The sequence below is a fragment of the Oncorhynchus clarkii genome, chromosome 24, assembly GCF_045791955.1.
Source record: "Oncorhynchus clarkii lewisi isolate Uvic-CL-2024 chromosome 24, UVic_Ocla_1.0, whole genome shotgun sequence".
In the NCBI taxonomy this organism is placed as follows: domain Eukaryota; kingdom Metazoa; phylum Chordata; class Actinopteri; order Salmoniformes; family Salmonidae; genus Oncorhynchus; species Oncorhynchus clarkii.
The window spans coordinates 162,519-184,892 of record NC_092170.1 but is presented as its reverse complement, the minus strand read 5'-3'; the positions used below and the strand labels follow the sequence as shown (position 1 = coordinate 184,892).

Here is a 22,374-nt window from a genome sequence, read left to right as displayed (position 1 = left end):
CAAACAGAAAAAGACGTCTTTATCACGCCGTATGCCCTCGAGCATACAGTTTGCAGGCAGTGCAGCCCTATGAATGATTTAAGACTAAATCCATTCTTAGTTATATTGATCAATGTATCTAGGACTGGACAATGATGGGTCAGATAAATAGATATTAAGGATTTAGTCAGCCTCTTGATTTGATCTACACTGATAAATTTGTAAAACAGCAGCACACTTGCTTTCATTATTGCATCCATTCAAATCAAAGTTTATTTGTCACGTGCGCCGAATACAACAGTGAAATGCTTACTTACAGGCTCTAACCAACAGTGCAATTTAAGTAAAAAAACAAAAAAACAATAGATAAGTAAAGAAATAAAAACAACAGTAAAAAAAAAGAGTGAAAAATAACAGTAGCGAGGCTATATACATTAGCAAGGCTATAACAGTAGCGAGGCTATATACAGGCACCGGTTAATCGGACTGATTGAGGTAGTATGTACATGTACGTATGGTTAAAGTGACTATGCATACATGATAAACAGAGAGTAGCAGTAGCGTAAAAGAGGGGTTGAGGGGAAGGGGCACACAATGCAAATAGTCCGGGTGGCCATTAAATTACCATTCACCGCTGAAATTAAGCTAACCAGGTGCGGCCCTCCCATTAGGCAAGATTATGCAGCTGCGGTGAACTTGGGGCGGAATTTTGACAATTCACTGCTGAAATATATCAGCATGCAGCAATTTCCATCAGCCGGTGTCCGATCAATGCACTTCCACCGATGATGACAGCCGTCTGGCTGGACAAGAACAGGTGGTCGCACCAGTCCTTGCCACACCTCCAAACAATGCCAGTGAAGACCCTACTATCTTGGACCCAGACTTAGATTCATCGCTCCCCGTCCCAGATGACAGTGGTGGTGCTGCTAAATCCGACTCCCAGACAAAAAACATAAAAGATCCCGGTGAATAGTTCTTTACGGGATTTGTTAGTGCAGGCTGCGCCACATCAGGATAAGGAGGGGAATTTCCCAAGAGATGAGGGTCAATGAAAGTTCAGTGTTCCACTACAATAGGAGGATGGCGAACGGGGAGAGAGCGGAGACCATGTCTCAAACTCATCCGAAACTCCTGCGCTCTGCTATAAATCAAGAGACTCAATGGACTCGCCACCATATCAATTGAGCATGAGTTGTCTTACAACATCTCTTTAGCTTACTTTTAATCTCCAACAAGCAGGTCTCTCGGTCTCAAAAAGGTCTCTCGGTCTCTCTCAGATAATTTGATTTTAGGACCACGGACAGCTACCGAGAGAAAACATCTCTGACTGTATCCAGCACCACAGCAGAGGAAAGAGGCCACTCTAGGCGGAGACTAAATAAATAAATGCTGAAACTGATGTTGGACAATCAAACTCGATATGTAAACAAACTAAATTCGTTGAGACTGGGTCATTGACATAAAGCTTATTTTACACTGCCCCAGCGAAACGAGGCCCGCCATGCACTTATGAAAGCACTTGTTTCTAAAGCTTAAATGATCTTACTCTTTTTTACAGTTCTACAGGAATATTAAAATATATGTTAAATATGTTATATAAAAGTGTTATTTATATTGTAATTGTAACAATTATGGGATCTTGCCATGTGTGACAACAGGTGGTATATTATTAATAAGAAACGTGGTTCCATACTATAGTGTAGGCAGTTGGCTGCATAGTGATAGCAATATTGTAACTCTCCTATGCAGGGGTTAAAGTAAAATTCACTTCTGCCTGGTAAGGCACCAACATTTTCTATGGGCACAATCATAGAATTACATATGGGGCCTATTTCTCCCTATTCCAAAAAATACCTGCTTAATAGACACAGTTATGCCATCCATAGATGTCAGTATAGCCAAATACTCCAACACTATCTCATGCACTGATTAAATGTATCCGTGTCTGGGAAGGGCTTGGTGTTTGGTTAAACCCAGGGCTTGAATTGAGTGTTAAAGAAAAGGGCAAAAATAATATATATTGTTTGCTTTATATTTTGAAATAAATACATGAAAACGTATCCAACTGATATCAAGCATTTTTATCAATGCTTAACTCGGTGTCTTATGGTAGAAACAAGCTCTAAAATGCCCACTATGCATATGGGGATATATTGATTCCTCTCTATGACATTCTGACGCTGAGCTGCAGCCTATAATATTCGAGGAGATAAAAAAAGAACTTCACTATTCTGTCCCTATTAATTGAGCTTTTCTCTTTCTGAAAAGAGAAGGTGTTTGTTTAAACCCAGGGAGCTTTAAGGGAAGCACTTATATTGTTGGGTTATACAACGGAAGGGTAGCCAGCAGTTGAAGCTTACATTTTTCTGCATCACCTGTCTGGGTGGAAAGGTAACTTTTGAAAGTGCCATGCCATGCTTAGATTCATAAGGATGTTCTAAGAACGCCTATTCCTCTGTCCATTATTCCCTGAAACTTATATGGGGGGGGCAGATCGTCTAGGGCCGGCTCTGAAGCTAGCGGACTGTAGTTGTTATTGAGCATTGTCATAAATAGTTTGCATAATAAAACAATGTTGAGCCTCGTTGTAGGTTCAAATTACAGCTAAACAGACGTGATCCCCCCCACCGACGATCTCTTACCGAGCATGGAGAAAATGAAATCTTTGGCGGTGTGGATCTCGAGCGCTCGCTGGTCGTCATATTCTCGCTGATCGTGTTTACTAAATTCCTGAATCAATCGGTTCAAATCCTCGATTCTGGCCCCGGACCTGAAATCGAGCTCGAGGTAGCTTGGGATGATCTTGTTGTTATTGGTCGTGGAGCTGGGAGTCGCAGTGGGGCTGTTTCCCAAGCTATTTACGGACCCAGCCAGGCTGGTTAGAGCAGGGGCCGCCATGTTTTTAAAAAAAAAACAGCACTGTGAACGCAAGCGTCCCAAGGCCCCACAATGGCTGCCTCGGCTTCAGTTCAGAACATCAGCCGCTGCTTGCACCAAACAAATCGGAGGTCCTTCAAAATTGTATGCGGGGTGTGCAAAGTGCTCTCATCAGCGTTACTGTTGGGGATGGTATGTCGAATAGTAGACAAAGTATTTGTCATAGCTAGTGTGAGAGTGATAAAATCAGAAGTCAAGTCGCTGCTGAAGCTCTTCTAGGGCGACGAAGTAATTGCTCGAGCGCATTTTATGTAGCAGATACGTTGTCCGGCCTAATCATAGAAGAAAGAGCTGTTTGGAAGATATGTTTTCACTATTTAAACACATCAAATAAAAAGTTATCACTGTAACAATTATTTTCAAAATATTAGATATTATTAGAAAAAATGTTTAAAATGGTCAGAATATTTTTGGGAAAAATGACAACATGAAATTATATTCTTGTGAAACACACTATGCTGCCATGTCCCTGTTTTCCACTAGTTGCCCCTGTCAGTTCTGTGGTGGTCATAGTTAGAAGGGATCCAGCCTTTCGTCAATGTAACTTTAAGTAGCAGGTTTGGATAATTCGCGTAGCACGTTAGGAGAATGAGGGGTAGGGGGTTAGCTAAAATGCAAAAATATTCTACTTTTGACGTAAATTTGACAAAAGCTGGATACCTTCTAACCATATGACCCAGTTATGTTTGGCTGTTTTAGACTGTTGACCCGGTAGCGAATGTAGGAGGGGTCATTCGGGTTACCCGCTCACCAACATGGCGTGGAGGGGTTGCGTTTTAAGATGGGCTAGGGCTGACATCATTAGTACAGCAACCAGAGGAAACAGGTATGGTGTACGGAATGTATTTTGCCCATGGCTGAGATCTTGGCAACTGATGTATGTATTGTCAGTCTAGAAATGATAGCTAAAACTCAGCTAGCGGCTGCCAGAGCTAGCTACTGTAGGTTATCGTGATGATGAACAGCTGATCACTTTGAGACACGTTGCTAGTGGTGCCTCAGTCCGCTAGTCTTTGCAACCACATTTGTAGTAATATCGGTGGCTGCTTGTTACCTCAGTATTCCCATTGAATTATTGTTTGATTAGTTGGACTTCTTCTGTGCCATGTAGCTAGCTATCTTTTGGGAGCTCCCAAAAGTCCTTTGTTGTTTACAAATTCTGCCGTGTAAATATGAAATAATGAATTTACAGTTAGCACAGTTTCTCTTAATCCTGGTCCTGTGCAATGCTTGTAAAAGTACCCAATTGTCAAACTTGAGTAAAAGTAAAGATACCTTTTTTAATAGAAAGTTTTTCAAGTAAAAGTCAATTACCCAGTAAAATACTACTTGAGTAAAAGTATTTGGTTATTTCGAAGATTATTCAGACGCCTTGACTTTTTTCCCCACGTTCTATTACAGCCTTATTTTAAAATTGATTATTTATTTGTTTTATTTAATACATCTACACACAGTACCCCATAATGACAAAGCAGGTTTTTAGAAATCTTTGAAAATGTATTAAAAATATAAAACAGAAATAGCTTTATTGACATTATTATTGCCAGCAGCATACCACCCTGCATACCACTGCTGGCTTGCTTCTGAAGCTAAGCAGCGCTGGTCCTGGTCAGTTCCTGGATGGGAGACCAGATACTGCTGGAAGTGGTTTTGGAGGGCCAGTAGGAGGCACTCTTTCCTCTGGTCTAAAAAAAATATCCCAATACCCCAGCGCAGTGATTGGGGACACTGCCCTGTGTAGGTTGCTGTCTTTCGGATGGGACGTTAAACGGGTGTCCTGACTCTCTGAGGTGTTCACCCCAGTGTCCTGGCTAAATTCCCAATCTGGCCCTCAAACCATCACGGTCACCTAATAATCCCCAGTTTACAATTGGCTCATTAATCCCTCTCCTCTCCCGTGTAACTATTATCCTGGTCATTGCTGCAAATGAGAACGTGCTCTCAGTCAACTTACCTGGTAAAATAATGGATAAATAAATACATAAGTATTCAGAACTTTTGCTATGAGACTCGAAATTGAGCCCCGGTGCATCCTGTTTCCATTGATCATCTTTGAGCTCTTTCTACAACTTGATTGGAGTCCACTTATGGTAAATTCAATTGACTGGACGTGATTTGGAGAGGTACAGACCTGTCTATATAAGGTCCCACAATTGACACTGCATGTCAGTGCAAAAACCAAGCCATGAGGTCGAAGGAATTGTCTGTAGAGCTCTGAGACAGGATTGTGTCTGCACAGATCTGGGAAAGGGTACCAAAACGTTTCTTCAGCATTGAAGGTCCCCAAGAACACAGTGGAACTCCACCATTCTTAAATGGGAGAAGTTTGGAACCACCAATCAATGAAATGTATTTATAAAGCCCTTTTTACATCAGCCGATGTCGCACAGTTCTGTACGGAAACCCAGGCTAAAACCCCAAACAGCAAGCAATGCAGATGTAGAAGCACGGTGGCTAGGAAAAACTCCCTAGAAAGGGCAGAACCTAGGTAGAAACCTAGAGAGGAACCAGACTATGACGGGTGGCCAGTCCTCTTCTAGCTGTGCTGGGTGGAGATTATAACAGAACATGGCCAAGATGTTCAAACGTTCATAGATGACCAGCAGGGTCAGATAATAATAATCACAGTGGTTGTAGAGGGTGCAACAGGTCAGCACCTCAGGAGTAAATGTCAGTTGACTTTTCATAGCCGATCATTCAGCGTTAGAGACAGCAGGAGCGGTAGAGAGAGATTCCAAAACAGCAGGTCCAGGACAAGGTAGCACGTCCAGTGAACAGGTCAGGGTTCCATAGCCCTGACTGGCTACCAAGACTCTTCCTAGAACTGGCCGTCCGGCCAAACTGGGCAATCGGGAGAGAAGGGCCTTTGTCAGGGAGGTGATCAAGAACACGGTGGTCACTCTGACAGAGCTCCAGAATTTCTCTATGGAGATGGGAGAACCTTCCAGAAGGACTACCATCTCTGCAGCACTCCACCAATCAGGCCTTTATGGTAGAGTGGCCAGACGGAAGCCACTCCTCAGTAAAAGCACATAACACCCCGCTTGGAGTTTGCCAAAAGACACCTAAAGGACTCAGATCATGAGAAACAAGATTCTCTGGTCTGATGATACCAAGATTGAACTCTTTGGCCAAGATTGAACTCTTTGGCTTGAACTCAGCGTCACTTTTGGAGGAAACCTGGCACCATCCCTACGGTGAAGAATTGTGGTGGCAGCATGAGATGTTTTTCAGCGGCAGGGACTGGGAAACTAGTCAGGATCAAGGGAAAGATAAACTGAGCAAAGTACAGAGAGATCCTTGATGAAAACCTGCTCCAAAGGTCTCAGGACCTCAGACTGTGGCGGAGGTTCGCCTTCCAACAGTACAATGACCCTAAGCACACAGCCAAGAGAATGTAGGAGTGGCTTCGGGACAAGTGTCAATGTCCTTGAGTGGCCCAGCCAGAGCCCAGACTTGAACCCAATCGAACATCTCTGGAGAGACCTGACAATAGCTGTGCAGCGACGCTCCCCATCCAACCTGACAGCTTGAGAAGATCTGCAGAGAAGAATGGGAGAAACTCCCCAAATACAGGTGTGCCAAGCTTGTAGCGTCATACCCAATAGGACTTGAGGCTGTAATGGCTGCCAAAGGTGCTTCAACAAAGTACTGAGTAAAGGGTCTGAATACTTATGCAAATGTTATATATATATTTTTTTACATTTTTATACATTTGGCAAAATGTTCTAAAAGCCAGTTTTTGCTCTGTCATTATGGGCTATTGTGTGTAGATTGAGGGAAATTTAAAAAAATAAGTTACAAGAAGGCTGAAACATAAGAACGTTTTGGAAAAGCCTGTGTCTAAATTCTTTCCAAATGCACTGTATACTTAAGTATCAAAAGTAAATGTAATTGCTAAAATATACTAAAGTGTTAATAATTTCAAATTCCTTGTATTAAGCAAAGCAGACGGCACCATTTTATTATTTTTAAAATTTACGGATAGCCAGGGGTACACTCAGACATCATTTGCAAACAATGCATTTGTGTTTAGTGAGTCCGCCAGATAAGAGGCAGTAGGGATGACCACATGTTCTCTTGATAATTGTGTGAAATTGACCGTTTTCCTGTCCTGCTAAGCATTCAACATGTAACAAGTACTTTTGGGTATAAGGGAAAATGTACGGAGTAAAAAGTACATTATTTTCTTTAGGAATGTAGTTAAGTAAAAAACAACTTAAGTAGTACTTTAAAGTATTTTTATTTAAGTACTCTACACCACTAGTCCTGGGGACCGAAAGGGTTGCACATTTTTGTTTTTGCCCTAGCACGACACACCAGGGGTGTGTTCATTAGCAACAACGGTAGCAAAAACGTTTTACACTGCAGAAGGTTTTGCAACGGAAAAGGTTTTGCAAAGAACTAGTTACTATTGAACAAAATTCAGGTAGGTCCGTCCCTCCCCGTTCCCTTTGCTTAAGTTTGTCTCCATTTGGCTACTTGTGAATACGGATTCCACTTATCACTCATTATCAAACCTTTTTATTCGTGGAATTAGGTAGAGCTAGGGCAATAACAATAACTCCACTCCCCAGGACCAGGATGAAAAAACACTGATTAAGTGCTCTTATCCAGAGTAAGTTCCTCCCTTTACTTTCAAAATCACTTCTCTTTTCTCTAGAAGGAGGATTCAAACCATTTCTCCTTTTTACTCAATGTTATTATAGCTAACTAATTGACCAATCATCTAGCTCTTACTCTTCCCTGTTTATGCTTTTCCCTAGATTCACCCTCAACACTCAACAGAGATGTAGCTTCAGGAAAGCAGCGAAGGAGACAAAGACCAAGAAGGGGGTCATAGAGGAGATGGGGCCCTCACACACAGAGCCCAGTGAAGGGCTCATTCACAAGAGGGGGGCATCTCCCCCCGTGCATCCCTCAGTGGCATACACACACCCCAGGAGCTTTGGCAGACTGGTCAAGCCCCTGGTGTTCACAATAGGGGTAGGTCTTTCTTTAACTTAACAAACACTATTCGATAAGCTATACTACAACACAGTACAATATAACTGCATTACCTGTTACACACTGAACAGCTATTACTGTTGCAGGTAAGTCTATTGGCAAATACTGCACAGCACTGACAGAATAAGGGGGACTAACACAATGTTAGTTTACAGCCTGTTCATTTGGCACAGCGGCCATCTGGCAGTATGAGTCACTAAAGTCCCGGGTCCAGAGCTACTTTGACGAGGTCCGTGCCGACTGGCTGGAGAAACTACGGCCGCAGAAACAGGGGGATCTTCGCAAATGGGTGAGATGAAGGATGGGTCAAAACATGCGTGATATTGGGTTGATCCTTTTTTTCATTTGTTTTATACCATGCCTCATTATTTTGTATTCATCTTTATTGATACATTATACTGGACATTTTTTATTTTGCTATCGCATTACCCGGCCTCTCCCCACAACATACACATACAGTACAACAGGCTGGGAGCAGCGCAGGGTCCCTGGAACAGTGGTTAAAGGTTATAGTCTCTCCGCCATTTGTAACTGAATGGGATTTGAAGGTTACGAGGAGCAATTCCTCCGGTGATTATTTTGACGAATTATGAATTTGCGGTGCTGGCCTCTTTCAAGTTTTATAAGGAAATGATTGATTTGGCCCAAGTTGTGGACTTTGCCACTCACACTAGGCCAAATATCTCAATGCACCCCCCAGGTTTGCAAGGCCAAATATCGCAATGCTCCCCCTCTCTTTTCTTGCTGAACTGTCGTCACACTGATGTCTTGGAGTTGATTCCCTATGCTGGGTCGTGTTCCTTACTACACACAACAGAAAATGTTTTAAAACATTTTGCAACCGAAAACTAAAATGTACTTATTGGACCAGGTTGTCCCTCCCTGTTTCAGTCAGTTTTATTTTGTTCAGTGCCTAATGAACACAACCCAGGTTTCACTACATGTGTGGCTGTTTTTTCAGACCGGTTCTGTTTCTGTTACAGATCAACCAGTGGTGGAACGGCTTGAGTGAGGGACAACGTACTGTTACAGGTTAGTCTGTACTGAAGCCCATATTTTTTCTTCTTCTTGTGTCCTCTCGATAGTAACTAGTTGATACAGATATTTGGAGATGATGATTGTCACTTTCACTACTACCCTCTCTATCGTTAAGTCTACCCCCTCCTTTTTCGAACATTCTGTTAAAAATCGCGCAACTTTTCAGCGTCCTGCTACTCATGCCAGGAATATAGTATATGCATATGATTAGTATGTGTAGATAGAAAACACTCTGAAGTTTCTAAAACTGGTTAAATCACGGCTGTGACTAGAACAGATCGTGTGTTTAATTGAATAGCGCAAGAAAAACTGCTCTCTGAAAGCTAAAAATTATTTCCATGCGTCACTTTCATGGGTTGTTAAAAGGGCACAAAATGTATTATCGACCTGCATGCAATTCCTACAGATTCCACACGATGTCGCCATTGTCGTCATTTTCAATTGAGTTTTTTCTTGGTAAATCCAACTAACTGGATTCCGTTTCTTCCGGTCTCCACCAGGATGTTTTGAATGTGCACATTGGCAGCCATTGATTTGCAGACGAGGAGCTATTGAATATACATCGCCCTGTAATCATTTTGATAGATTATAAACATTTACTAATACCTAAAGTTGGATTACAAAAGTATTTCGAAGTGTTTTGTGAAAGTTTATCGTCGACTTTTTTAATTTTAAAAAATGACGCAGCGTTTAAAAACAATGTTTTTTTCTGAATGACACAGCTTCCATAGAAAGCTATTTTGGGTATATATGGACCGATTTAAACGAAAAAAAGACCCAATAGTGATGTTTATGGGGCATATAGGAGTGCCAAGAAAGAAGCTCGTCAAAGGTAATGAATGTTTTATATTTTATTTCTGCGTTTTGTGTAGCGCCGGATAAGCAAAGTCTTTGTTTACGTCGCATTCAGGCATTTTGAGGTGTTGCATGCTATCAGATAATAGCTTTTCATGCTTTCGCCGAAAAGCATTTTAAAAATCTGACTTGTTGGCTAGGTTCACAACGAGTGTAGCTTTATTTCAATACCCTGCATGTGAATTTTGATTAAGGTTTGAGTTTTAACGAGTACATTTAGCATTTAGCGTAGCGCATTTGCATTTCCAGGTGTCTACTTGAGACATCTGCGTCTCAAGTAGGAGCAAGAAGTTTTTAAGATAATATTTACTTTTTGTCTGTATGAGACAGAAATGTACCCAACCACTTCAAATCACACATTATGATGGAAAGGCAGGAGCAGAGGGCAGCCGCAGTGCAGCACCCAATGTGCAGTTTAGGTTCCTTGCTCAAGGGAACATCCTGCCATCTTTTTCCACCCGTTAGCACCTCCCCCCCATCTTTCATTATCCACTAATCTCTCATCTCTCATTCATTCTGTATTTTTCTACTCCTCTCCTATCTCTCTCAGGGATCATAGCTGCTAATGCCGTGGTGTTTTGCTGTTGGAGGGTGCCGTCCCTCCAGCACTCTATGATCAAATACTTCACATCCAACCCTGCCTCCAGTGAGTAGGGGAAACTATCCTATCATATCATGACAAATACACACGAAACTTGATCTTTGCCTCGGGAAGTGTTAATAGTAATACGTGTCAGGATTAGGGCCCTGAGTTTTTCTTCACCTGACCAGGGAAATCTGGAGCCCTTGTTATAGGCTATAGTTTTTCCTGGTCAGGTCACATGGTCAGGCAAAACTAGAGGCCCTAATCATGGCACTTCATTACTATTAACACTGACAAAGATCCAGTTTATTTGCCATGTATATTAAAAAATTACAGTAAAAACGGCATAAAAAAATTAATATTAACAAATATACAGCCTCTATAGACCGATTTATACTCTGAAAAGACTTGTCCAATAAGAAATAGTGCACACAGTAGCAAACCCTAGAAAATTCAGGTAGATCCCTCCCCGTTCCTATTGAACACTTCCCTAATCATCTCCTCCTGTCTGTACCCTACCCACAGAAATCCTGTGTTTCCCCATGCTCCTGTCCACGTTCAGCCACTACTCCTTCTTCCACATGGCGGCCAACATGTACGTCCTCTGGAGCTTCTCCTCCAGCATCGTCTCCATGCTAGGCAGGGAGCAGTTCATGGCTGTCTACGTGTCTGCAGGTACCAGCACGTGTGTGTGAGAGACAAATGGCAGATTGTAATAGACAGATTACTAATCCTGAAAGTACAGATTTATTTTCAGATAAATAATCAATCATCTCCTCATTGCCAGGTGTTATATCTACGATGTTCAGCTATGTGTGTAAGACAGCCAGCGGGCGCTTGGGTCCCTCTCTTGGAGCGGTAAGCACTAACATTTTAGACTCCCTTCGGAATTCCCCTTTACTTCCTGTTTCTGACATCACTTCCTGTCCTCTCCAGTCAGGAGCCATCATGACAGTCTTGGCTGCCGTCTGTACCAAAATGCCAGAGGCTAAGCTGGCAATCATCTTCCTCCCGATGTATGCTTTCTCTGCAGGCAATGTGAGTGAACAACCCTTATAGCACACTTAACCACACAAGCTCCATTCTGATTTTCTACCCATCTCCAGAAGTGTGCACTCAGGGATTTAAAGGAACATTTTCAACTTCATATTCGTCATCTCCAGCACTACCCCCAACATCAACATATGTTAAAATGTCACGTTTTTATGTTTTGTAGTAAAAAAGATTAGTAGTGGTGTAAAGTACTTAAGTAAAACTACCTTAAAGTATTCATTAAGTAGTTTTGGGGGGGTACCTGTACTTTACTGTACTATTTATAGTTTTGACAACTTTTACTCCACTACTTTCCTAAAGAAAATAATGTACTTTTTACTCTATACATTTTCCCTGACACCCAAAGTGCCTGTTACATTTTGACAGGAAAATGGTCCAATTCATGCCCTTATCAAGAGAACATCCCTGGTCATCCCTACTGCCTCTGATCTGGTGGACTCACTAAACACAAATGCTTTGTTTGTAAATTAATGTCAGTGTTGTAGTGTGCCCCCTGGCTATCTGCAAATAAGAAATACAAATAAATAAATTGTGCTGTCTAGTTTGCATAATATAAGGATTTCGCAATTATTAATACTTTTACATTTTAGCAATTCCATTTACTTTTGTTACTTAAGTCATACTTGAGTTTTAAATATACTTAAGTACTTTGTCCACCACTGCTCAATGTCATTGGAAACACTTATCTTCCTCAGTCGTTTTTACTACAAAACATAGAAATGCACCGTTTTCACATACGTTGTTGATTGGGTGGTGCTGGAGATGATGACTATGAATACAATTGTGAAGTTTCCCTTTAAAAGTATTGGATTGGTGTAAGCATGGATGGGGGGAGTTTTCACCATAGTACACTCCCTCCCCCTCATGGGTATGAGGAATAAGGCAGGGAATTGCCAGGCACCTCACAATACAATAATATCATGATACTTCGGTGCCGATACGATATACGGTCCCAGTCAAAAGTTTGGACACACCTACTCATTTCAGAGTTTTTCATTATTTTTACTATTTTCTACATTGTAGAATAATAGTAATGACAAACTATGAAATAACACATATGGAATGTTTAACACAAAGTGTTAAACAAATCGAAATATCCACCCTTTGCCTTGATGACAGCTTTGCACACTCGGCATTCTCTTAACCAGCTTCATGAGGTAGTCACCTGAAATGCATTTCAATTAACAGATATGTCTTGTTAATTACTTTGTGGAATTTATTTCCTTAAAATGCATTTGATCCAGTCAGTTGTGTTTTGACACGGTAGGGGTGGTATACAGAAGATAGCCCTATTTGTTAAAAGACCAAGTCCATATTATGACAAGAACAGTTCAAATAAGCAAAGAGAAACGACAGTCCATCATTACTTTAAGACATGAAGGTCAGTCAATACGGAATATTTCAAGAAAGTTTCTTCAAGTGCAGTCGCAAAAACCATCAAGCTCTATGATGAAACTGGCTCCCATATGAGGACCGCCACAGGAAAGGAAGACCGAGTTATCTCTGCTGCAGAGGATAAGTTCATTAGTTACATGCCTCAGAAATTGCAGCCCAAATAAATGCTTTCGAGTTCAAGTAACAGACATCTCAACATCAACTGTTCAGAGGAGACTGTGTGAATCAGGCCTTCATGGTTGAATTTCTGCAAAGAAACCACTGCTAAAGGACACCAAAAAGAAGAAGAGACTTGGTTGGGCCAAGAAACACAAGCAATGGACATTAGACCAGTGAAAATCTGTCCTTTGGTCTGATGACTCCAAATTTGTGATTTTTGGTTCCAACAGCCATGGCTTTGTGAGACGCAGAGTAGGTGAACGGATGATCTCTGCATGTGTGGTTCCCACCATAAAGCGCGGAGGAGGTGGTGTGATGTTGCTTTACTGGTGACTGTCTGTGATTTATTTAGAATTCAAGGCACTCTTAACCAGCAAGGCTTCCACAGCATTCTGCAGCGATGCGCCATCCCATCTGGTTTGCGCTTAGTGGGACCATCATTTGTTTTTCAACAGGACAATGACCCAACACACCTGCAGGCTGTGTGGGGGCTATTTGACCAAGAAGGAGAGTGATGGAGTGCTGTATCAGATGATCTGGCCTCCACAATCACCTGACCTCAACCTAATTGAGATGGTTTGGGAAGAGTTGGACCGCAGAGTGAAGGAAAAGCACCCAACATGTGCTCAGCATATGTGGGAACTACTTCAAGACGGTTTGAAAATCATTCCTAAAGAAGCTGGTTGAGAGAATGCCAAGGGTGTGCAAAACTGTCATCAAGGCAAAGGGCGGCTACTTTGAAGAATCTCAAATTTAAAATATTTTATTTATGTTTAACACTTATTTGATTACAACTTGATTCCATATGTGTTATTTCATAGTTTTGATGTCTTCACTATTATTCTACAATGTAGAGAACGGTACAAATAAAGAAAATCCTGGAATGACTGGTACTGTATATTGCGGTTCTCTCTCTCTCTCTCTCTCTCATTATATATATATGTATATATAAACAAACTCAGCAAAAAAGAAACGTCCTCTCACTGTCAACTGCATTTATTTTCAGCAAACTTAGCGTGTGTAAATATTTATATGAACTTAAGGTTCAACAACTGAGACACAAACTGAACAAGTTCCACAGACATGTGACAAACAGAAATGGAATGTGTCCCTGAACAAAGGGGGGGTCAAAAGTAACAGTCAGAATCTGTTGTGGCCACCAGCTGCATTAAGTATTGCAGTCAACCTCCTCCTCATGGACTGCACCAGATTAGCCAAGCTCTTGCTGTGAGATGTTACCCAACTCTTCCACCAAGGCACCTCCATGTTCCTGGACCTTTCTGGGGGGAATGGCCCTAGCCCTCAACCTCCGATCCAACAGGTTCCAGACGTGCTCAATGGGATTGAGATCCGGGCTCATCTCTGGCCATGGCAGAACACTGACATTCCTGTCTTGCAGGAAATCATGCACAGAACAAGCAGTATGGCTGGTGGCATTGTCATGCTGGAGGGTCATGTCAGGATGAGCCTGCAGGAAGGGTACCACATGAGGGAGGCGGATGTCTTCCCTGAAAAGCACAGCGTTGAGATTGCCTGCAATTCCAACAAGCTCAGTCCGATGATTCTGTGACACACCGCCCCAGTTCATGACGGACCCTCCACCTCCAAATCGATCCCGCTCCAGAGTACAGGCCTCGGTGTAACGCTCATTCCTTCAACAATAAACGCGACTCCGTCCATCACCCCTGGTGAGACAAAACCGCGACTCGTCAGTGAAGAGCACTTTTTGCCTGACCTGTCTTATCCAGCGACGGTGGGTTTTTGCCCATAGGTGACGTTGTTGCCGGTGATGTCTGGTGAGGACCTGCCTTACAACAGGCCTACAAGCCCCCCCTACAAGTCCAGCCTCCCTAGGCCTATTGCGGACAGTCTGAGCACCAATGGAGGGATTGTGCGCTCCTGGTGTAACTTGGGCAGTTGTTGTTGCCATTCTGTACCTGTCCCACAAGTGTGATGTTCGGATGTACCGATCCAGTGCATGTGTTGTTACACGTGGTCTGCCACTGCGAGGACGATCAGCTGTTCACCCTGTCTCCCTGTAGCGCTGTCTTAGGCGTCTCACAGTACGGACATTGCAATTTATTGCCCTGGCCACAGCTGCAGTCCTCGCAGCATGCATAAGGCACGTTCATGCAGATGAGCAGGGACCCTGGGCATCTTTCCTTTGGTATTTTTCAGAGTCAGTAGAAAGGCCTCTTTAGTGTCCTACGTTTTCATAACTGACCTTAATTGCCTTCTTCAGGCTAGGGTCCTTTTTCTGAATTTCCGTCTGTTACTCAGGCCCAGAAGCGCATAATTGTTACCATTGGATAGAAAACACTTTGAAGTTTGTAAAAATGTTAATATAATGTATGAGACTAACACAATTGATATGGTAGGAGAAAATCCAAATAAAAACCCAACTGTAATTTTTTTTATTTATTTCGAGACCATGCTCTTACAATGGAAGGCATAGGGGCATATGCAATTCCAGCTCCCAGATTGCAATTCCTATGGCTTCCACTAGATGTCAACAGTCTTTATTCAAGGTTTCAGCCTTGAAACTTGAATAATACAGAAGAAATATGAGTTTTAGTACAACGACACCAGTTTGGAAATCCGTGTTTGAGCGCCCGTCGAAGAGCACCTGCTAATTTTGTTTTCCTATTGAACATACTTCTTTCCGTATGAAAGTGAATATTTATTCGCTATGTTTGATTTTTATGAAGCCTGTGCCGGTGGAAAATGTTTGATTTGGGGCGCCATCCTCATACAATGGCATGCTTTCGCTGTGAAGCCTATTGTAAATTGGACAGTGCAGTTATATTAACAAGAATTTGAGCTTTTAACTGATATAAGACACTTGTATGTTCCTAAATGTTTAATATCCATAATTTTTATGTTTTATTTGAATTGGGCACCCTCCAATTTCACCAGAAGTTGTCAACAGGTGGCCTAGCCCTGAGAAGATGTATTAATTGCCTACCTTCTGTAAGCTGTTAGTGTCTTAATGACCGTTCCACAGGTGCATGTTCGTTAATTGTTTATGGTTCGTTGAACAAGCACGGGAAACGGTGTTTAAACCCTTTACAATGAAGATCTATGAAGTTATTTGGATTTTTACGAATTTTCTTTGAAAGACAGGGTCCTGAAAAAGGGACGTTTACATATTTTCTCATGGCTCTCTTGCCCCTCTGCAGCAGCAATATGTTTGGAACATGGATTCGCAATAAAATCATAAGTAGTTAACCTGTGCTTGGTCGACTCACACTACGACTATTTCTCTATCTACAGTTGAAGTCGGAAGTTTACATACCTTAACCAAATGGATTTAAACTCAGTTTTTCACAATTCCTGACATTTAATCCTAGTCTTAGGTCAGTTAGAATCACCACTTTTTATGTTAAGAATGTGAAATGTCAGAATAATAGTAGAGAGAATAATTTATTTCAGCTTTTATTTCTTTCATCACATTTCCAGTGGGTCAGAAGTGTCACGCCCTGACCTTAGTATTCTTTGTGTTCTTTATTATTTTGGTTAGGTCAGGGTGTGACATGGGTGATATGTGTGTTTTTGTCTTATTCTTGGGTGTTTGAACTGTCTAGGGGTTTTGTAGATTTATGGGGTTGTTTCCATCTAGGTGTTTATGTAGGTCTATGGTTGCCTAGATTGGTTTTCAATTAGAGGCAGGTATTTATCGTTGTCTCAACCAGGTAAGGATGGGCAGGCTTGTGCTCCAGATCTCCAGTGCGCCTTCTCGGTCCGGTCTATCCGGTGCCATCTCCACGCACCAGCCCTCCGGTGGCAGCCCCCTGTGCGTCACCAGAGCCCAGTTCTCCCTGTTACTCCTCCCCGCACTCGCCCTGAGGTGCGTGTCCTCGGCCCAGTACCACCAGTGCCGGCACCAGGCCTACAGTGCGCCTCGTCTGTCCTGAGCCGCCGGAGTCTCCCCGTCTGTCCTGAGCCGCCGGAGTCTCCCCGTCTGTCCTGAGCCGCCGGAGTCTCCCCGTCTGTCCTGAGCCGCCGGAGTCTCCCCGTCTGTCCTGAGCCGCCGGAGTCTCCCCGTCTGTCCTGAGCCGCCGGAGTCTCCCCGTCTGTCCTGAGCCGCCGGAGTCTCCCCGTCTGTCCTGAGCCGCCGGAGTCTCCCCGTCTGTCCTGAGCCGCCGGAGTCTCCCCGTCTGTCCTGAGCCGCCGGAGTCTCCCCTGAGCCGCCGGAGTCTCCCCTGAGCCGCCGGAGTCTCCCCTGAGCCGCCGGAGTCTCCCCGTCTGCCCGGAGCCGCCCCTCAGTCCAGTGGGGTCCTTTTAGTAGGTTTGCTAGTCCTAGGTTGGCGGCGAGGGTCGCCGTTTCTAGGAGGCCACAAAAGCGGACTAAGACTATGGTGGAGTAGGGTCCACGTCCAGCACATGAGCCGCCGGCGTGAAAGAGGCCCACCCGGACCCTCCCCTTTAGATTAGTTTTTTTTGCAATTTTGGTCTACTCCATACGACGATCGTGACAAGAAGTTTACATAGACGTGGCCAAAAGTTTTTTGAGAATGACACAAATATTAATTTTCACAAAGTCTGCTGCTTCAGTGTCTTCAGATATTTTTGTCAGATGTTACTATGGAATACTGAAGTATAATAACAAGCATTTCATGTGTCAGGCATTTATTGACAATTGCATGAAGTTGATGCAAAGAGTCAATATTTGCAATGTTGACCCTTCTTTTTCAAGACCTCTGCAATCCACCCTGGAAAATGCTGTCAATTAACTTCTGGGCCACTGATTGCAGTCCATTTTTGCATAATCAATGCTTGGACTTTGTCTGAATTTGTGGGTTTTGTTTGTCCACCTGCCTCTTGAGGATTGACCACAAGTTCTCAATGGGATTAAGGTCTGGGGAGTTTCCTGGCCATGGACCCAAAATATTAATGTTTTGTTCCCCGAGCCACTTAGTTATCCCTTTTGCCTACCAGAAGCTTCTAAAGCCATGACACCATTTTCTGGAATTTTCCAAGCTGTTTAAAGGCACAGTCAACTTAGTGTATGTAAACTTCTGACCCACTGGAATTGTGATACAGTGAATTAATTATAAGTGAAATAATCTGTCTGTAAACAATTGTTGGAAAAATTACTTGTGTCATGCACAAAGTAGATGTCCTAACCGACTTGCCAAAACTATAGTTTGTTAACAAGAAATGTATGGAGTGGTTGAAAATCTATTTTTAATGACTCCAACCTAAGTATATAATCTTCCAACTTCAACTGTATGCCATATATTGCAACTCAATACTGTTTTTATTGCGATTCGATGTTCCAAACATATTGCTGCTGCAGAAGGACAAGAGAGCCATGAGAAAATACATTTTGATCAGTCATGGAAATAAAAGTGCTGAAATCACAAGTGCTGGTTCCCTATTTAAAAGATGGAGAAACAGCTATGAAGGAAAATTACTGGAATTTTGGTACTGGGCCTGGCTCCCAAGTGATGCCCACTGATGGCTACGCCCCTGCCCAGTGAATCCATTGATTAGGGCCTAATGAATTTATTTCAACTGACTGATTTCCTTATTGCATATTGCATTCATATTTGTGTTCAGTGTGTATATATCTATCTATTCTTTCCCCCTCATCACTAGAGTGTACATGTGTACAGTTCAGGAGAAGGGTACAGAATCGGAATGTAGTCAAACTGTCCTTCGTATGCATTTTGCACACATCTTTATGCTACTTGGGGATTTAGTATTGTTGGTATTTCAGATTTTTGTTACGATGTGTGTTGGCATGTCTGATTTGGTATGTGTTTTGACAATTAGGATTTGGTCTTATTGTGGATTTTGTGAAATGCCTTTAGTAGGGTGTCTTATGTGACCCATTGTGCACATTTACTGAGAGAATCAACTACCAGCAAACAGTCATTTTCAAATAAAGGAGGAGACGCCAGAGCTAGTGACCAGAATTCGAACATTTCCCAAGTTTATGCAAATTTCAGCAACGCTGCCGCCTGACAACCAATCGGGAGAGGGCAGCTCTTGCACGTAAAGCTTTGACATTGACTAACAGCAAAATCAAATCAAAGTTTATTTGTCACGTGCGCCGAATACGTAGACCTTACAGTGAAATGCTTACTTACAGGCTCTAACCAATGGTGAAAAAAAAGATGTGTGTAGGTAAGTAAATAAATAAAACAGTAAAAAGACATTTGAAAAAAGAGTAGCAAGGCTATATACAGACACCTATTAGTCAGGCTTATTGAGGTAGTATGTACGTATCGTTAAAGTGACTATGCACATGATGAACAGAGAGTAGCAGAAGCGTAAAAAGAGGGGGTGGTGGGTGGGTGGGTGGGACACAATATAGCCCGGTTAGCCAATGTGCGGGAGCACTGGTTGATTGGGCCAATTTAGGTAGTATGTACATGAATGTATAGTTAAAGTGACTATGCATATAAGATTAACAGAGAGTAGCAGCAGCTTAAAAGAGGGGTTGGGGGGGGTGGCACACAATGCAAATAGTCCGGGTAACCATTTGGTTACCTGTTCAGGAGGCTTGGGTGTAAAAACTCTTGAGAATCCTTTTTGTCCTAGACTTGGCTCTCCGGTACCGCTTGCCATGCGGTAGTAGAGAGAACAGTCTATGACTGGGGTGGCTGGGGTCTTTGACAAATTTCAGGGCACTTCCTCTGACAACGCCTGGTGTAGAGGTCCTGGATGACAGGCAGCTTAGCCCCAGTGATGTACTGGGCCGTACGCACTACCCTCTGAAGTGCCTTGTGGTCGGAGGCCGAGCAATTGCCGTACCAGGCAGTGATGCAACCGGTCAGGATCAAATCAAATCAAATTTATTTATATAGCCCTTCGTACATCAGCTGATATCTCAAAGTGCTGTACATAAACCCAGCCTAAAACCCCAAACAGCAAGCAATGCAGGTGTAGAAGCACGGTGGCTAGGAAAAACTCCCTAGAAAGGCCAAAACCTAGGAAGAAACCTAGAGAGGAACCAGGCTATGTGGGGTGGCCAGTCCTCTTCTGGCTGTGCCGGGTGGAGATTATAACAGAACATGGCCAAGATGTTCAAATGTTCAGAAATGACCAGCATGGTCGAATAATAATAAGGCAGAACAGTTGAAACTGGAGCAGCAGCACAGCCAGGTGGACTGGGGACAGCAAGGAGTCATCATGTCAGGTAGTCCTGGGGCATGGTCCTAGGGCTCAGGTCCTCCGAGAGAGAGAAAGAGAGAAGGAGAGAATTAGAGAACGCACACTTAGATTCACACAGGACACCGAATAAGACAGGAGAAGTACTCCAGATATAACAAACTGACCCTAGCCCCCCGACACATAAACTACTGCAGCATAAATACTGGAGGCTGAGACAGGAGGGGTCAGGAGACACTGTGGCCCCATCCGAGGACACCCCCGGACAGGGCCAAACAGGAAGGATATAACCCCACCCACTTTGCCAAAGCACAGCACCCACAACACTAGAGGGATATCTTCAACCACCAACTTACCATCCTGAGACAAGGCTGAGTATAGCCCACAAAGACCTCCGCCACGGCACAACCCAAGGGGGGGGGGGGGGGGGCGCCAACCCAGACAGGATGACCACATCAGTGACTCAGCCCACTCAGGTGACACACCCCCTCCAGGATGCTCTCGATGTTGCAGCTGTAGAACCTTTTGAGGATCTCAGGACCTATGCCAAATCTTTTTAGTTTCCTGAGGGGGAATAGGCTTTGTCGTGCCCTCTTCACGGCTGTCTTGGTGTGTTTGCCATCATCCAGGAGAGCTCTCAAGACTTGGATCACTGATTCTTGGCAAAAGAGTATCTTAAATAATCCCAAATAAATAAATCTCCCCCTTAGTAGCTCTGACTTTACTGATAGCTACTTCATTAGGTAAAATGTACTTACTATGACTGTGATGTGTGCTTTTCCCTCCTAGCTGTTTTAAGATGAATGCTCTGGATAAGCATGTCTGCTAAATGACTAAAATGTAAGTGTGAGTCCAGGAAGTTATTTGTTGTCCTGTTTATTCACACCATCTGTTTTCTCTTCTCCTGTCCAGGCTTTGAAAGCAATAGTAGCTATGGACACAGCTGGCCTAGTTTTAGGATGGCGGTACTTCGACCACGCGGCCCATCTCGGCGGAGCTCTTTTTGGCATGTAAGTCTCACTCTGTTCAGCTAGGCGGAAAACCTTTTGGCATGCAAGTCAGCTTCAAGTCCATCTGTCTGTCTGCTCTCATTCACTTATTCAATTATTCTCTCACACTCATCCCCATTAAAATTACTTGCACAGGGCAGCAACAAAACATCTCAACATCTAATCAAGATCATCTTCTCCACAATACCCCGGCTCTGCCGATTTTTGTTTGGGCGTCACTTAATCCTCTACCCCCACCCCCTCTAAAAACTGCTCCAGGGGCACCACTCTTCTTCTCTTACCCCGTGCCGCTCCCAACCTATCGTGTACATGTGTGGTATTAGATCGGGTACCAAGACAGACAAAATTGACAAATTTAGATATGTTATTGTATTCTCGTTTAAGCTCTGTCATTCTACCTCTCTTCCTTTCTCTATATGTTCCTCACCTATTCTCTCTCTGATTTTTTTTTTGTAGCTGGTACATCATGTATGGCCACGAGCTGATATGGAAGAATCGCGAGCCTCTAGTGAAGGTGTGGCACGACCTTAGGACGAAGGGTCCTGGTGGGGGAGAAAACGGTGGCAGCGGCCCCCTGTAGAGCGCACTGGACTGTGTGAATGCATATGGATTGCAGAAGATTGTCAATAATATCAACAGCCTTGCTGGCCACACAAACCAAAGCCAAACTCTCCTTTTACCCCACACAGACACAAGCTCTATGTTTGTCTCTCACACTCACGCATGTAAATGCCATCTGTATTCAGTACTCTCTCTCACTCACTTATACACACACACTACAAAATAATGCAGGGCTTTTGTGTTAATCATGCTATTATGTGTTTGTGAGAGAAAAGAGGACACAATGGGGACATATTGTGAATACAGGCCCTAGTGTAACTCAAAGTTTTGATCTATAATTAGTTTAACCTTTTTACATCATAATCAGTAAGATTATATGTGAAATGGACCCAGGAGCCTACAGGTCGTCATCATCTCCCCAAATGCTGAGGTGGAGGTTTAAACCCTAAGATACGAACCCCCTCCCACTGTCAGTACAGGGGATGATTAGGGAGCTACATGTGTTTTTATATGATGAAGTCTATATTCAAAAGCACTCATTATTCACTGGTTCCTGCAAAGAGCAGGTGTTAATGTTTTGTAGACTCAGTGTGTGTACAGGAATATTTGTTGTAGATTAAAGAGAACATTTAGTTTATTTGATTCAAATAAAATGTGTATTTGTCTTGTTCCAGG

At 43.1% G+C, this 22,374-nt stretch overlaps 2 protein-coding genes across 6 annotated transcripts in view; one reads left to right on the top strand and one right to left on the bottom strand.

The window, feature by feature from the left end:
* Positions 1-2,997, bottom strand: part of LOC139383155 (nucleotidyltransferase MB21D2-like) — a 19,595-nt gene extending 16,598 nt beyond the window's left edge. Inside the window, 1 exon segment of the mRNA XM_071127516.1 lies at positions 2,625-2,997. Within this exon segment, the coding sequence (XP_070983617.1) occupies positions 2,625-2,880 (256 nt within the window). The 5' untranslated portion in view covers positions 2,881-2,997.
* On the top strand, positions 2,230-22,374 carry LOC139383156 (presenilin-associated rhomboid-like protein, mitochondrial). Of its 5 annotated transcripts, none has more exons than XM_071127519.1 (10): positions 2,230-2,373; positions 7,686-7,905; positions 8,075-8,215; positions 8,910-8,958; positions 10,370-10,465; positions 10,928-11,077; positions 11,190-11,260; positions 11,339-11,440; positions 21,041-21,138; positions 21,595-22,374. In XM_071127519.1, the coding sequence occupies exons 2-10, from the start codon at positions 7,768-7,770 to the stop codon at positions 21,716-21,718; spliced, it is 969 nt and encodes a 322-aa protein (XP_070983620.1). In that variant the 5' UTR covers positions 2,230-2,373; positions 7,686-7,767; the 3' UTR covers positions 21,719-22,374. The 5 variants fall into 5 exon arrangements, with proteins under 5 accessions (XP_070983620.1, XP_070983622.1, XP_070983619.1 ...); XM_071127521.1 differs by lacking the exon at positions 2,230-2,373 and adding an exon at positions 2,955-3,051; XM_071127517.1 differs by lacking the exon at positions 2,230-2,373 and adding an exon at positions 3,255-3,745.

Excerpts from the sequence above, each read along its gene's own strand:
- LOC139383156 (XM_071127517.1), top strand. The coding sequence starts at position 3,675 with ATGGCGTGGAGGGGTTGCGTTTTAAGATGGGCTAGGGCTGACATCATT. Across the intron at positions 11,078-11,189 it reads GGCTGTCTACGTGTCTGCAG|GTGTTATATCTACGATGTTC; the intron begins GTACCAGCACGT and ends CCTCATTGCCAG. Across the intron at positions 11,441-21,040 it reads ATGCTTTCTCTGCAGGCAAT|GCTTTGAAAGCAATAGTAGC; the intron begins GTGAGTGAACAA and ends TCTCCTGTCCAG.